This window comes from Cajanus cajan, chromosome 8, assembly GCF_000230855.2.
Source record: "Cajanus cajan strain Asha chromosome 8, NIPB_CcT2T_4, whole genome shotgun sequence".
Classification (NCBI taxonomy): domain Eukaryota; kingdom Viridiplantae; phylum Streptophyta; class Magnoliopsida; order Fabales; family Fabaceae; genus Cajanus; species Cajanus cajan.
The window spans coordinates 56990359-57006803 of record NC_138524.1 but is presented as its reverse complement, the minus strand read 5'-3'; the positions used below and the strand labels follow the sequence as shown (position 1 = coordinate 57006803).

At 30.8% G+C, this 16445-nt stretch overlaps 2 protein-coding genes across 3 annotated transcripts; one reads left to right on the top strand and one right to left on the bottom strand.

Annotated features, from left to right (window-relative positions):
* The first annotated feature begins 6243 nt into the window (after positions 1-6243).
* LOC109812957 (small G protein family protein / RhoGAP family protein) lies at positions 6244-11756 on the top strand. 2 transcript variants are annotated; one of them, XM_020377041.3, is made up of 10 exons: positions 6244-6373; positions 6774-6895; positions 6988-7250; positions 7780-7842; positions 7925-7943; positions 8208-8306; positions 8444-8521; positions 8609-8853; positions 9816-9981; positions 11269-11756. In XM_020377041.3, the coding sequence occupies exons 2-10, from the start codon at positions 6835-6837 to the stop codon at positions 11412-11414; spliced, it is 1140 nt and encodes a 379-aa protein (XP_020232630.2). In that variant the 5' UTR covers positions 6244-6373; positions 6774-6834; the 3' UTR covers positions 11415-11756. The 2 variants fall into 2 exon arrangements, with proteins under 2 accessions (XP_020232630.2, XP_020232631.2); XM_020377042.3 differs by lacking the exon at positions 6244-6373 and adding an exon at positions 6419-6551.
* A 523-nt stretch (positions 11757-12279) lies between these two features.
* Positions 12280-14209, bottom strand: LOC145950665 (transcription factor DUO1-like). Its single transcript, XM_083062204.1, has 3 exons — positions 13820-14209; positions 13375-13606; positions 12280-12897 (listed from the first exon to the last, which is right to left on the bottom strand). The coding sequence occupies exons 1-3, from the start codon at positions 14011-14013 to the stop codon at positions 12412-12414; spliced, it is 912 nt and encodes a 303-aa protein (XP_082918330.1). The 5' UTR covers positions 14014-14209; the 3' UTR covers positions 12280-12411.
* Between the last annotated feature and the right edge of the window lie 2236 nt (positions 14210-16445).

Genomic DNA, 16445 nt, shown 5'->3' with positions numbered 1-16445 from the left:
CTCAAATATACTCATGTACACTAATTACATGAATGCACATGTTGTGATGAAAGAGAGTAATCTTATAAAAAAAAAATTTAAATCAACTCTTATATATTAAATGCGAATAACTATTTTATGCAAGAGTATTTTAGGGACTGTGACAAGAATATTTTTAAGGATTCTTTTAGTTAACTTCTTAACCACTTCATTATTTATTTATCATATTTATTTATGAATTAAAATTTTAATATTTTATAATAAATTATCAACAATTAAAAATAATCATGTACCATAATATAAATTATTTATCTTAAAACAAAATATATTCATTCTTTCTATAAAAATTTATGTACTTAATTTGGTTGTATCATGTTTTGACAGTAAGATGAAACACCTAATGGTTTTTCAACTTTAACTTTTATGTTATTGTTTGAAACATGAAGAGGCTTTGTTGTAAAGAATATTTGGTAGTTGAAGCCTGTAAAGACTTTGTTGTAAAGAATACTTGATTGTTATAGCCTGGAAAGACTTTGTCGTTCAAAAAATACTTGGATAGTTGCTTGAAAAGACAAGTCAAAGAATAATTAGGTTGACCCAAAAGTAGCTTTTGAAAGAATATTTGTATATTTTTAAAAGATAATAGAACTTGATTAGGTTGAATAAGAAATGGACATAGTCTTGGTAGTTGAAACGAATCAGTATAAAAATATTGTGTGTTCTTTAATCTTGATTCTTTGTTTGCATTCTTAAGGTTTTTTATACTACTTAATTGTTTCAAAAAAGCATTAAGTTTTTTACTGACACTTTGTTAAACTCCTTTCTAATGTCTTTCTTTTCTCCACATATAGATAATTTGATTTTTTTATTATAAATTTATTTATTTTATTTTTATTAATGTAATGTGAAAATTAAGTTTTTTATTATAATATATGTAACATTGCATGCTTTATATGCTTTATTATTTAATAATACTATATGTGATATTTAAATGTGGATTTGTTGTATTTGTTGTTGTTTTAAAATTTTAAGGGTTAAAAGATCTTTGAGAGTTAAGTTATTTCTGAGTTGTTTTTAGTTAAGGTCAAGTTGAGCAAGTTTAGGAGAAAGTATTTAAGATTTTCTTTAGACTTGAACTTCATAAATTCATATCCTAAAAAATGTTAGAGAAAAGTTGGAGAGATAGGCTTTAAAGCTAGAAAGATAGGCTTTGGAGCTAGAGAAATTCTTTTCTTCTTTTGATTCTACAAGAATATTCCATATCCTTCCCTTAGCTAAATAGTAGTGGTAGATTGGTGGATTCAAAGTTGTGAGATGAGAATCAAGGTAGAGTTAATCGTACGACAAGCTCTCGAGGGGCCTCTATGCTCTATCATTCTTCCTTTCTATTTTCTTACTTTCAAATGATTCGAGGTATGAAAAGTTTCTTGATTGATGTTGTTGAATGGTATCAGTTGATTTCTAATAAAATCCTTCCAATATGTGGATGTTTGGAGCAAATGGAGAAGTGGGATCTCTTAAGTTTTGAGTTTTGGTTGTTCTTGAATGTGTTGAGATAAGAATTGATGATCCATGTATGTTAATAGTTATGTGTTGTACATTTTGCTGAAATTGATTTGCTTAAGATGTGTAAATTCTGAATTGCTGAATGCATGTTGGATTGAGTTGGATTTTTGCAAGTTTTGAGCCAAAATCATGATCTTGCTTTGTGTATAAATCACCTTCACGTCAGGCATGCCTTCATCATGTCGAGTATGATGCAGTTTAGGGACTCTCTATCTCACTTGTGTTAGGTGCGAAATAGTTAGTTTGATCATAAGTTAGTTAGGAACCCTCTAATTTAGTTATGTCCACTAGTGCAAAAATTAGTTTTAAAATCGAGTTTTTAAGATCGGTTAAAAGGTGATCGATTTTAAAAGTGACGCGGTAACAATTTTGTAAATAATATGAACACTTTTAAGATCGGTTAAATTTTAACCGATCTTAAAATTACTTTTAAGATCGATTCTTCTATGACCGATCTTAAAAGGTATGTCTAACACAACTTTTAAGATCGGTTATAAAAGAATCGATCTTAAAACCACTTTTAAGATTGGTTCTTTTGTAACCGATCTTAAAAGTTGTGTCAAACATACCTTTTAAGATCGGTCATAGAAGAACTAATCTTAAAAGTACTGTAACTATTTAAAAAATGCAATGCTCTCCCTTAGTCATTCTTTGTCACATGTGCCTCCCTTAGTCATATTTTAAGATGAATAAATATATTAAGTTAATTGATAATTTATTTAAAATGTTAAAATTTAATTTATAAAAATAATATTTTAAAAGAGAAGGGTTATAATAATACTGGTGTAACTTTTACTAAGTATTACACCGCTCAATAACTTTATATTAAATGTGAATTTTATAAATTCAACTATTAGATTGAAAGTTTTTTACTCTTAGCTCATATATACAAAATTTTATATTAAATTCAAGATGATTTGATACTTCATTCTTATAAAACAAAATTGACGTAATATATACATTTCAAAATATATTAAAATATGAACACTTTGATTACCTTCAAGTGGTTGTTCAATTTTAACAAAATTTGATATAAACATATAAAGTGATATGAACTTTCAATCTAACGGTTAGATTTATAAAATTCACATTTAATATAAAGTTATTGAGCGGTCTAATACTTAGTAAAAGTTACACAGGTGTTATTATAACCCTTATCATTTTCAAATATATAAATTATTATTTAAACTTTTAAATTTATAATAAATAATTTAAATTGTATCATAATAATAATTTTAAATAGAAATAAGTAGATTGTTAATTACACAAGTAAGTATATATATATAAAGATTAATTAAATATAATATAATTATTATTATTGGTAATATAATTATTATATAATTTTTTATATTTTTATAGTGGTCTGGACACACCAAAATGAGAGGGATCTAAAAATAGTATAAGTATGAGATTGTATAGTTGAGGATGGCTTAAATGAATTAATTTGTACTACTTATACTAACAACATGCATTTGCTTTTCGGTAGCTTATCTCATCAAAATTACATAGTTAAACGTGTTTGACTTGGAGTAATATAGGAATGGGTGACCTTCTAGGAAGTTTTCCAGAAAATGTGTAGCAAGGACAAAACACGTTGAAAAGTGAAGTGTCGTGAAATAGCATCCTTAAGAGGCCAAATATGAGAGTTGTTACATTAATAAATTTATTAAAATTTAACCTGATACTTTTAAGATCGGTTATTTCGTAACCGATCTTAAAAATTGGACTTTTAAGATTGGTTAAATAACCAAACTTAAAAGTTCAGCTTTTAAGATCATCCCTTTTAAGATCGGTTCTTTAACCAATTTTAAAAGTAAAAAATAACCGATCTTAAAAGTCTTTTTTCCACTAGTGGTCATACGTGGAATGAGAGGCGTTAGGTGTGATTGTTTGAGGAGTTCTCTAATGTGGTGACGTTAGATGTAAGATTTGTGATTCCAAAACAAACAAGTCAATAGTTATCTCTTTAAACAATGTTGAGCATGAGTTTTGTAGCATCGGACATAGGTCAGCCAAAAACTCTTTGCCTAAATAACGTTAAATGTAAGATTAGTAACAATGGGTATGGTGTACACAAGAACTCTTTATCTCATTCTCGCCAAATGCAAGTGGTTTAGTGTTGGGCATGGGTCAACCAAAGGCTCTTTGCCTTATTCACATGGGGCATTGGGTGAATGACACTAGACATGGTTATGCTTAATGGAACTTGTGTTTTAAATGCTTAAATGTTGAAAGTATGTTGATGACTTACATGATGTTTGATGAGGATTGAATTTAGTTCATTACATATTGACCTATGATAATGTATGGTGATGTTTTAAGTTGTTTATGTTGGAAGTTGGCTATTGTTTGAAGTTGATTAAGTTAAAAGTTGTATACTACTTGAAGTTGTATGCAATAAATTGTAGGTTGTTAAGTTGTATGATACATGTAAAGTATGTTTTGAGTTGATGTTGCATAAAAACTAGAGGAGAGAAGAATTGTTTTATAAATTAAAATATCTCATTGTATAGATATAAGTTGTGGTGCTCTGAGAACCAAAAGTTGAAAACCCTTCAATATGTTGCCTCCTAAATGGGAAGTTGTTTCCAAGTTGTCTCCTCTAGGTTTTTCAGTTGAAATAGTGTAAGGGAGGCTGAATTGTACTTGCCATAAGTGGTTATTAAGTAAGGTACAAGGTTAGAGACGAAAATTCCTAACCAAGTATTGGAAAGTGCATAATATTTAGAGGGTAGTCGGCGAGCTAATTTCATATAGGTTTAGTTATGCAAGCTAAAATTGTAGTATACTCACACTTAAGGTGTTTTATCCTTGACACTAGTATTGGAATTTCCTAATTTAAGTAGTGAAGCTTGAGAAATCAAATTAAGTTGTTAAAAGGGCACGAAGTTGTCTATAATTGGCATAGAGAAGTTAGGTTAGACATTGTAGTTCGATAGGGTCAAGCCACTTAGATTACTTACCTCAATTATAGGAGATCTCCATAAGTTGATATGTGTGACAATACATTAGTTGTTTAAGTTGTTCATTGGTGTTTAAAGTTGCTTATGTTGAGAATGTTGTATGATGTGAGTGATGTTGAAGTTGTTGAGCTTTAAGTTAATTTGTTGATTTAAGTTTATTATGTTGTTGAAGTTATTACTTTCTTATTTGTTGTGTTTTTTCCTTTCACAAGTTTAGCCTTCTTTTTTCATGTTGTTAAACTATAATGATTATATTTGGTATAAATGCAGCACAAGATTATGATTGAAGGGTATGTTTGGTGGATGATCATGTTGGAGAGGAGCTTATTTTATTATATTATTCTGATATAATATTTTGCATAGCGATACTTGACCGACAATTAGGTTTTATACTTTCAGTATTTTGTACCTTTGATGTATATTGTATATATGCACAAGGCTTATATGTAACCCCATAAGGAACTTTATGTTTTTAAGTCATATTGACAATAATTATTTTATATTTTTTACACCTTATACATATATTTGTTGCATGAATGTCCAGGTATTATTGCACGAGAAAATTCTAGTATAGTTGAACTCTTTTATTTTTTTTACTATACTAAATGTAGTGACCTGACAAGTCGTTACAATATAATGATATATATCTAAATAGGTTGGCTTATTAGACATAACAATGGTTTTTATAAGCTTAAGCCCAAACTTTTAAAAATAAATATTATTTTTAAAATCCTAAATCTAATATTTTTATTAAATAAATCAAATTTGGTTAGACTTTAAGCAAGACAAACTATTGGTCTTTATTTAGAGCCCAACCTATTCTCATCTATAATTCTCATTATCAAAGAACATGTATCATTTATTTTAAAGATTTATAAAAAAAAATTAAAAATAACACGTAAATAAAATATCATAAATAGTTGCGGTATGATCACATAATCTTTTAATGAATACATAAGTTGTTAAAAGTGATCATTAAGGATGGAAACCATAGTTTCAAATTTTAGAAGAATGAAAAAAAAAATTATAGGGACTAAAATCGAAACATGCTCATTTTACAGGAACTAAAAATATATTTAATTCTAAATTATATTTTAATTTTATAATAAACTATTTATTTATAATGTAATATAAGTATATTTTAATTATTTTTAAAATTGAAATTCATCATAAAATTAAAGAAAAAATAAATTAATTAAAAGATATGAGAGATTGAGTAGAAGGATTTAGATGTGAAATGTACAACTTAAAAATTAAAATACTAGTTAAAAAAAAAAACAATAATAAATTGAAGAAAAAAACAAAACAAGATAACAACTCAATCAAGTCACTCAGATCCCTATGTATCTATTATAATTTTTTGGTAGATAGTCTTCTTTTGGTAGATGTATCTATTCTAATTTAAAAATCAGTAATTTATATTCTAATATAAGATTAATTTTGTTATTAATAATTTAATTTAAAAAATTGAAATTCAGTTTCAAAATAAAAACAATAAATTGAAGAAAGATAAACGTTATAAAAAAATCCTAAAAAATTTCACATGGAATTTTTTTTTCCTCTTTTCTAAAAAGAAAACCCTCGGTATCTTTTATAATTTAATAATAAGATATCTAATTAGTAATTAATGCATTTCACATACTAGTTAATATAATTTCTACACATTTTAAAATTAAAAAAAAAAAAAAAAAAAAAAAAAAAAAAAAAGTGGAAGTGAAAGACAAAAGAAGTACCGTTATTGGGTGCTTAGCTGATCCTGGGACTTAGTCAGAGCAGTCTCATTCGTATTCCATATCTTTGTTATGTGCTGCCGTCTTTTCTGAAAATTCCGTTTCTCTCTCTCTCTCAGCTTTCGCATAATCAAGGTAAATTTTATCTCATTCTCTCTAATTCGCTTCGTTAACATGTAGGGTTTTTTAATTCCTTCGATTTTCGTTCCCCTTTTTTATCAGATTCTCTTGTTTGGTTTTCACTTTTCAGCAGTACTACCCCTATAATAGGGCTGATCGATTCTCTTCTTTGGCTTTTACTACGCAGTCTATTGTTAGTTTCATTCGACTATTATATATGTGTGTATATAGATATGGAAAAAAAAGAAAATAAAAATATGGGTTTGATTGATTATTTTGAATTTTGAAGAAATCGATGAAAAAAACAACTAACTCGATTCTGTTTCATAAGGATTTTGGATCGTATTAATGACTAGAATTTTGTCAATTACTGTTGTTGACTCGTCTTATATGGGTCCACTTCTATGATATGCAGGATCAAGTAACAACTGTTGGGTTTTCCATTGCGTTTGATTTTGCTGTTAGCTTCAGCTTCAATGCCTTCTATCATGTCACCTCAGTGGCAAGACAAGGCTGCTGGTTTCTTTTCTTCCTCTGGTATATATCTTTCACTTAATCTGTGCACCTTTCTCTTTCTTTCTTTACTTTCTGGTCTCTTTTTGTTCAAAGACGAGTTTCATTTCATGTAGGGGTCAAGATTAAAGAAGCTAAGGAATCAGCAGGGACGTTTGTTGGCGAGGTCACTAAGGATACAAAGAGTAACGTGGCTGAAGTGGCAGGGCGAGTTGGGTCGATGGTCAAGAGTCGGTGGGCGCTTCTTCAGCAGCCTTCCACAAGACATGCTGTGCAGGATCGGTTGATATCGGCGGCTGCTACTACTGGTACACTCCTAAGGAGGGGCTTCTCCGGGACAAAGGATAAGGTGGTTGTGGGAAAGTCCAAGGTTGAAGAGGTAACGTTGTTGAGTAAATGATTTGGGATTGCGATGGATAACTTTTTAGAAAGGCATGAATGCATATGACTTGGTTTCATTGTTTTCTGTTTTTGTTTACAAAATTTTGAAAACGTGAAACATAATGAACATAGTGTGGCATTTTTGTAAATGTTGGCGAAAATATATGAAGTATGAACTAAAACTGAAAGCGAAAATAAAAAACAAGCACTGTCTTATCATTGGTATTTATTATTACCGGTAATCCTTTCCTTTGGGTAAAGGGAAGGCCTTATCAAGGTGATTTTGGATTATATAGTTCTGTAAGGTTGATGTTGGATTACTTGTGGTTTGGTTGTAGATTGTTTAAAGCTGTTATTCAGAACTTGGTATAATCAAATGGGTCTTTGAATTCTTTTTCTCTCTTCTATCCTTTCCTTCTCTCTATACCTTATCTGCTAGTCACTTGCATATCATTCACAATGCATTTTCTCTGCACCAATTTGATGCTCATATTCTTTACATTTAGCGTCATGTTCATTTATTTCAGGTGGCAAAAATAACAGCACAAAAAAGTAAGACTATCTTAACAGATATTGAAAGATGGCAAAAGGTAAATGTCATTCAGCTAACTTTGACCTATTTTTACCTTATTCATCATTTTCAAACATTCTTACTATAATTTTCTTTCGCAGGGAGTTGCAAGCACTGATGGTAAGTTTCTCAAACTGCATGACTGAGAGAGAGCAATTGTTTTCATGCATCACAGTCTTTTGTTGGCTATGTAGAATTAGTTCCATTGTTCCCACAGGCATTTTGATACTTCTACAGTAACATTTTTGATTATTAGTTGATTATCAAGTTATATAGCAGTATAGCATTCTTTGTTTTTCTGTAAGGTTTTGCTTTATAATTAAATTTGTTGCCTGCCTAGTGCCTGCATAATGATACTTGATTATTCACTTATCTTGACCCCAGCATTTGGAGTTCCTATTGAGGTTACTGTGCAGAGGCAAGATTGCTGCAGACCTATTCCTCAGATATTGGTCAATTGTGCAGATTATCTTATAGTTACAGGTAGCTGCTTCTAGAGTAAGCTTCCACATCCATGCATCAATCTATGTTTTTCCTTTTTGATGCTTTGTTTTGATCCAATAGTTTTTTTTAAAAGCATTTCGATCCAATAGTAATTTCATTAATGTTATTTTAAGCAGGATTGAACTCGCCAGATCTTTTTAAATCTGAAGGGGATAAAAAGGTTATTCACCAGTTGGTTTCCCTATACAACCAAGGTAATTCAATCATTCTATCAGTAATGGGTATGTTTTCTTTATTATATTTGGATGATGTTATACTTGCTACTATGATTGCATGTTCAGATCCAACTGCTTCAGTGCCTGATGGCACAAATCCTGTTGATGTAGCAGCTCTTGTGAAATATTATCTTGCTAGCCTTCCTGAGCCACTTACTTCATTAGAGCTTTATAACGAGATTAGAGGTGCTCGTTCCAGCATATATTCCATGAGAAACATACTCAAGAGGCTTTCCACTGTAAACTACATGACTCTGGAGTTTATAACAGCACTTCTACTCCGTGTTAGCCAGAAGTCACTTCTCAACAAGGTAGGAGACTTCCCTATGTCAGCATGTGTGTGTTTATTTAGTCAAAGCCGGGGTGGGTGGGAGATTGGGTTTCATATGCATGGTGAGCACTTACATTTGTTTATTGAATAATGAACTATGTATGGTTGAATCTCCTGGCAGATTTCCTTTCCCTTTGTTTATGATATAAATTTTCTCTCCTATAAATAATCTCCACACACTTAATATACCTGCTTTGTTATGCAAATAACTTTCAAAACAAATATGGAAAAGGAATTGAATCTATGCATTCTATTTGTTGTTTTGTTATCATCCTTATCATTTGAAGTTGTTAATTTCCTTTATGGTATTTAATTTGTGTCCATATTATTAAACCTTGTATTTAACTAAAAGGCATTGCTTTTGACAGCTGAGGTCTTTTAAACTCTTCAGCTCGTTTTGTGTTTTTTTTTTTTCTTCCTTAGCTGTCTCTGACTCATTTTTATTTTCTAAAATGTGTTTAGACACCAACTTACCTTCATATTCTTATTCTTGATTTTGTTAAGTTTGGTTTTTTATTTTGTTTGATCAATATATTATTGACATGGTAAATGGAACACACTATTGTCCAATATATTTATATTGGAATTTGGAACAATAAATTTTATTATTCATAATGGAACAAGAGTAATCATCAGGGTAAACTATCCTTGTAAAAAAAAAAAAAAGAAGAAAAAAATATAGGATATGAAAAAGAATAATTAGCAAAATTCTCCTACTAATGTTTTTCTTCTGCTAATATCACTATTTTCCTAGATGCATAACTTTCTTGCTTTGTTATAGTTAGCAGATTTCCTCAGTCCATGCAATATGATCATTGTTATGCTTTACTATTTTTGGTTTCCCGTCAGTTGGGTGACTTTTAACGCAGTCACATAGTCATTATTTGTTTCTACATACAAATTGGTTTTAGTAGCATGATCAAGTTTGTTGATTTTCTCCAGATGGATGCACGGAGCCTTGCAATGGAAATGGCACCTGTTATTATGTGGCAAAATGAACGGAAACCCGAGTTTTATCGTCAATACTGGAATCAGATGTCGAAAAATCCTTCCAAAAAGAGTGTGGATCCACCACCTGGTTCAGATACTGCCTGGGACATGCTTGCAGGTAGGGAAAATGATGCTAAAATAAGTAAATTTTTTAGGATAACCATCTTGACTTAAAATATTATTTATTATTGGCCATGGCCAAAAGCTTGATGACCATGTGGGACATTACATGAAAATCATATTCTAGTATTAGGCAATGAGGATTTTCTAATTCAAAATTTTCTATACACAACAATCTTGACTAAGCATAAACCTTTATATTAGTCATGTGAGTTAATCATGAGAGATAACTAACTAAATAGGAGCAGAGGAAGACCGTGGAAAACCCTAAGGGAGCCTTTGGTATGCAGTCTTCTTTTGGTCCTTTGAATTATATTCCTAGGATTATTGATTCTTAAGAATCACGAGCTTTTAGAATGTTATTAATATGTTTGGTATACCAGAATGTTCTTCAATGTTTCATTGTTTCATGGGCTTGCCCCATACTTTCTTACCTTCCTGACAATCTTGGATTCCCACTTCCTCCCATGGGAATTTTTTTTGGAAAATATGGTTAAAAAATCATACATAGGCATATTAGTTTCCTGGAAATCTTTTTTAAAAATTCTAACTAGAGATAGGAACCTGAGATTCTTGAGTTAAGGTTCCGGGAAACTTAATCCCCCTACCAAACACCCCCTTAAGAGAAGCCATTGAAAATTAAAGACCTTGATTTAAATTGAATGGCCTTGTCAAAACCTTGGTTTTTGGTTGTGCTTAGTGGCATTGTTTGATCCATGTTGGGAACTGTGGGAAAAGATTCTTGTTTCTGTAGTTGTAAGCATAATTTTTTTAATGTTCAGTGCTGAAACTTAATTGTAGAAATCAAAAGAGTTGCAGTGCCATACTTCTTAAATAATTAGACCTCAAAAGTGGGTTTCAAACTATCAATGATGTGTCCTACTCCTACCGAGTAACATTGAATTGTTCAGCATTTTTTTATAAGAATGATCATTTGACCTGAAAATGATTCAAGAAAGTAGGGCACTATTTTCTAATATTTTACAACAGTTTGGTTATAGATGCAAGTCAGTTACTTCTAAAATTAACTGATTTTATCTTCATCTTCGGATTATCTTGCTATGGCATGAGGCTGAACATTTTAAAATTTGCTTGAAGTTGTACTTTGAACTCACGAGTCACTCGTAGATTTCTTTTGTTTTTTGGAAGGGTGCCCAATTTAGTGTAAAAGTTTATTGTTTTACTTCTATTGACCTAAACTGGGTCCGTAGAAACTAATGCAAATTACAGATTTATAGGATTAGTGCTGATTGGAGATCGCCATTTCTTGTTTCTTGTGCTGCAGATGATGGGGAAGCCATAGATGCATCATCTCCTATTCCCTTGGATGATGGCACGCCAGTAGACTTTGGTGCAATTGAGGTTGTTCAGTTGCTCATAGAACATCATAATGCAATTTTCACAGATGCAAACGAGACAGTCTGGAAATGAATTGCTTTACTCCTCATCCTGTATTTATTGGTTGACTTGGATATATTGGACTTGGAATAATTTTTTTCCCCAATCCAGTCATGATGATCAATCAGCGGGCTATATTTGAAGTTATCCACAATCATCACGCTGCGGAAAGATGTTGGACACTGGGCAGTTTTAGTTTTAAGGGTATCTCATTTTCTAACTCATGCATTTAATGATCGTTTTACTTCATGGTGGTGGGGAGTAGTGTTATAAATAGCGAAAGTATTGTACAGCTAGTGTCTTGCTGAAATTCTCGTCACTGATAACGTTATTGTGGTCTTTCGCTTGATTGATGGAAGTGATCTTTGTTTATAATTTTTACGTAGAGTTATTCATATTCATCTATTTACATAAAGGTCAATTTGGTATACCTTACCTACTAGTAGAATGGATCATTTAAGTCTCGTCGCTGATTGCAACAATGCTGTGAAAGGGGGTGGGTGTAGGCTTTGATTGGAGGAGCAAAGCAAGGAGATGCCACGGTTTTTTTTTTTTTTTTCAAACTTGGAGATTTATAATTTTATTTAGTCTTAGGAGTTGGGACCTTAGAATTCATGGTGTACTTACGGTGCAGACACAAGTTTTCAATTTTACTATTTTTTTGGGGGGTGAGGACAGCTAAAGACTTGTAGGTATAGTCTTTGAGGAATACCTCAGCTTTTATTTGCTATTTGTTTCAAAGAGCTGTTTCTGGCTAATAAAATGAGTTATCTACATCTACAGAGTATATTAATAAATATAGGATATACACAAATGTGCAGGTATTAAGTTCTTCAGAAAATTAGATATTTGCATCGAGTTTTTCTTAATCAAAGTGACTCGATACAAGTTCGTACATTGGTAAATTGCAAACGCAAATTACAGCAATTTAGCATTAACTGTATAACAAAAGGATGGTACATGTAACATAAGAGCAAAATGATTACTGGGCATAGCAGTTAGCTGTCTGTCTAATAAAAAATAAACAGTTCTATACCTCTGATGAGGTTGGAATCTGCTCGAAATATTCAAAAATCTCACTTGAGAAGTCCTTAAATAAGCCATTTGAACTTGTACTTTGAGAATTTCCTTCAAATCCAAGAGTTGGCAACATGGTTTCAAGCTCCTGGCTGCATACACCTTCTGAACATTTTTTCTGCTCGAACTCATCAATAAAGTTTGGATCAAAGGGCTCGGGAACAAGGTCGTGGCACTCTGGGAATAGTGGATAGTCCATTAGTGGTTCAGGGAGTAGAGGGAAGTTGTACCCTGATGAAGACTCAAACGATGGTACTGTGTGAAGTGGGGTGGCGTCAACCTCAACCTCAACCGCACTAAGGGGATCACTTTCCAAGTATTGGTAGTTTGGCTTTATCAAATCTGGTAGGTTAATCATCTCGAACACCTCGTTGTTTCCCATATAGGAAGTAAGGTAGGAAAGGTTTTCCTCCACCTGATTGGAACTGCATGGAGGAACCTGAAAATAGATATATATTTTGATTTTTGACCACTATATTCATGAATTAATGATCTTTTATGTATCAAATCAAGTGTTTTATTAAATATATATTAAAACTTACTTCAATAAAATTGTTTAGTCATATCTAAGTTTTAAGATAGAACACAATTTATCACTTCCCCTTTCCTCCCCTATCTCCCGGATCACAGTAAAAAATTATAGACATTCTCACTGTCAGTGTATTGTAACAGTTGAATGAATATCATATGGTTCACATCTCAAATGTGCGTTTTAAATTTAATTTATAAAAATAAAATAAAATATAAAATATGAATTGTTCAATGATCACAAAACACTTACCGAGAGAACCCTTATAGATTCCTTAAACACTAGGAGGGTAATAAGAGCAAAAAAAATGCTGTGGTGTTTATGTTGTGCATGCTTTCTAGTAATGAGACACAATATCCTGAAGTAAATGATACTCCTCAACCTTACCTTTTCCACTTGCACTAGATTAAGAGGAAGTTTTCCGTTGTTTTTATGTGGCTTTAACGTTGGTGGCCTCTGCAACATCCTCTCCAACCTCTTTCTCCTACTGCTCCAGAAGTTTTTCACATCATTATCGGTTCTCCCATGCAAATACGTTGCAATTTTGGCCCATTTGTTCCCAAACTGTGCCTGTAATTCTATCACCAACCTTTCCTCCTCGGCTGTAAATTTGCACCCACTACACGTTACAAAATACAAACAATCAAATTCTGTACATTATTATTTGTACACACACCAACATTAGGAATACAAGAATAATAGTTAACAAAGTACCAAATTTATTACATATTTTCACATGCTCTTGCAATACAGCATCAACATAACACTAAACAATAAATACAAAAATGGAAGTGTTAGGCATAAAAAGGTGACACTGACACATGCAACTTACGTCTTCAAGTTTGGTCTAAGTTTGTTAACCCATCTAAGGCGACAAGATTTTCCTGTTCGAGGCAACAAGCCTTTGGATCGAATGGAGCTCCATTCCCTAGGACCATATTTTGTGACATGTCTCAACAACACCTCATCTTCCTCACTACTCCATGGTCCCTTCTTTATGTACCCTCTATCAAACTCTTTTTCCATTTCAACGTTTGTTTCTATATTTTCTCGGATCAAATAAAAGGCACCAGAGAAAGTGTTTGAAATGGATGGTTTTACTCCTGTGTGATTAGATTCACGGGTAAGTGCATGCACTTGCGCACGCGAGGGTCGTTAGTCGTTACTATGCTGTGTTTTTCTGATGTTGTGGCGTGGCAGTGTAGGTGCTTGATCTGTATTTTGATCACCGTGGATGCAAATGTAGAGGATTATTGCTCCCACTCTGCACTTGTGACGGTTTTGACGGTTAGTGGGGGAACATGCACACGTGTTTGCTCCCGTCCCGTTATAAATTGGAGGGTTTCCGTTGCTTCACCGTGACATGGAATTTTTTGGTTTAAAATAATTTTTCAATTTTAAAATATTTTACAAAATGTAGAAAGACCGTTATATCTTTTTCTTTTGTAAAAATACCATTATATCTATACAATTAATTTATATTTTAAATGAGTGACATTTTTATAATATTTTTCTATATTTATACTATTAATATTATTAATAAAGACCATATATACCATTTTATAACAGTTTTTCGTTTTCAGAATCATTTTCATACGGGTATTTTTGCTAGCTCTTGTTTATATTTTGTAATTTATCGTTATTTATTTTATTCTAAAACTGCTAATGAATAATTGTTTTATTATTATTTTTCCTTTTTATTCATACAGGCAACAAGTGTATTCTTCCTATTAGTAAAACTAGTGGAAATGCCTTTATATGTTTTTAAAATAAAATTAATGTTCTTGGTGGTTACTTGAATAAAGAGAGCTTTGGGGTATCAAGTATATGTTAAAATAAATAAAAGGAAAACAAAAAGATAGTGAGAGAGATTCAATAACAACAAAATGATTAATTTTTTTATTATTTACAATATAGTGAGAGAAGTAGATGTATTGTGTATATTATTAACTAGCGTAAAAATGATACTCTATGTCTTCGTATACTTTTAAACAAATAAAAATATAGTAAAATAAAATTAATTAAAATTAAATAATAGTTAGCTATTTTTAGGTAATTATAAAGAGTAAATGAGATATAATATAAAAGTTATAAAAACAAAATAATTTAAAAATAGTGTATATTAAAAGGAGATATTCATTTTATTACTAGTATAAATGATATAAAATAAGTATTGATAAAAATATATTAGCCTATGTTTGCACAAAGTTCTTAATTTTCAAATTTCTCTTTTTTTGGGTAAATTTTCTAAAGGATATTTGTTTCCGTGTTAAAATATTTTGCAATATCAATACATACAAATTAATTAAAATCATTTACATATACTGTGGACATAAAAGTAATATATGTATATATATATATATATATATATATATATATATGTGTATATATATATATATGAGGAGGGTTCAAATGATACCGGTGTAACTTTTATTAAGTGTTACACTACTCAATAAATTTATATTAAATGTGAATTTTGAAAATTCAACCGTTAGATTGAAAGTTCATATCTATTAGATAATATATATCAAATTTTATTAAAATTGAACAACAACTCAAAGGTAATCAAAATATTCATATTTTAGTATATTTTTAAATGTATATATTACGTCAATTTTATTTTAAGAGAATGAAGTATCAAATCATCTTAGATTAATATAAAATTTGATATATATGATCTAAGAGATATGAACTTTCAATTTGATAGTTGAATTTTCAAAATTCACATTTAATATAAAGTTATTGAGCGGTGTAACACTTAGTAAAAGTTACACCTGTGTCGTTTGAACCCTCCTCTCTCTCTCTCTCTCTATATATATATATATATATATACTAATATATAAAGGTGATACCACATTCAATAACTATTTTTGATTTCCATTTTTACACGGATCATTTTATCTTTTGTTTATTTTTTCAAAATTACCTTTTTCATGAGTTGCTTCTCATTTTTATTTATTTATTATTTTTTTTAATATAATGCAGGCACGGAGTGTCTTTTTCTTGCTAGTATATAATAAATTGGATATAAGAGCATGTAACCGGTTTTTGTCTCTACTTTTTAGTAGACCATTATATCCTCTGATGTAAAAAAAAATCTTATATCCTCTATCCTCTTTGAATAACTACACAACTTTTTAATATTGTGTCTAGGGATGACAAAAATACTCGCACCCGCGGATATCTGCAGGTAAAATCCGCTACGGATAATAAATGGATAGGCTAATTGGGTACCTACGGATAATGGGGATGAATAATTTTTTACCCGTTTATAAATGGGGCGGGTGCAGGTATGATGATATCTATACCCGCGGGTACGCGTTTAATAATATTTCTTAAATATCCTAATTATCCTTGTACCACATAACCCTTAAACTACACTTTCTCATCTTATTTTCTTACAAAAGTGAGGTTGATGAAGTTACCAATATGTGTTAAGCATGTTATAGAATTATGTT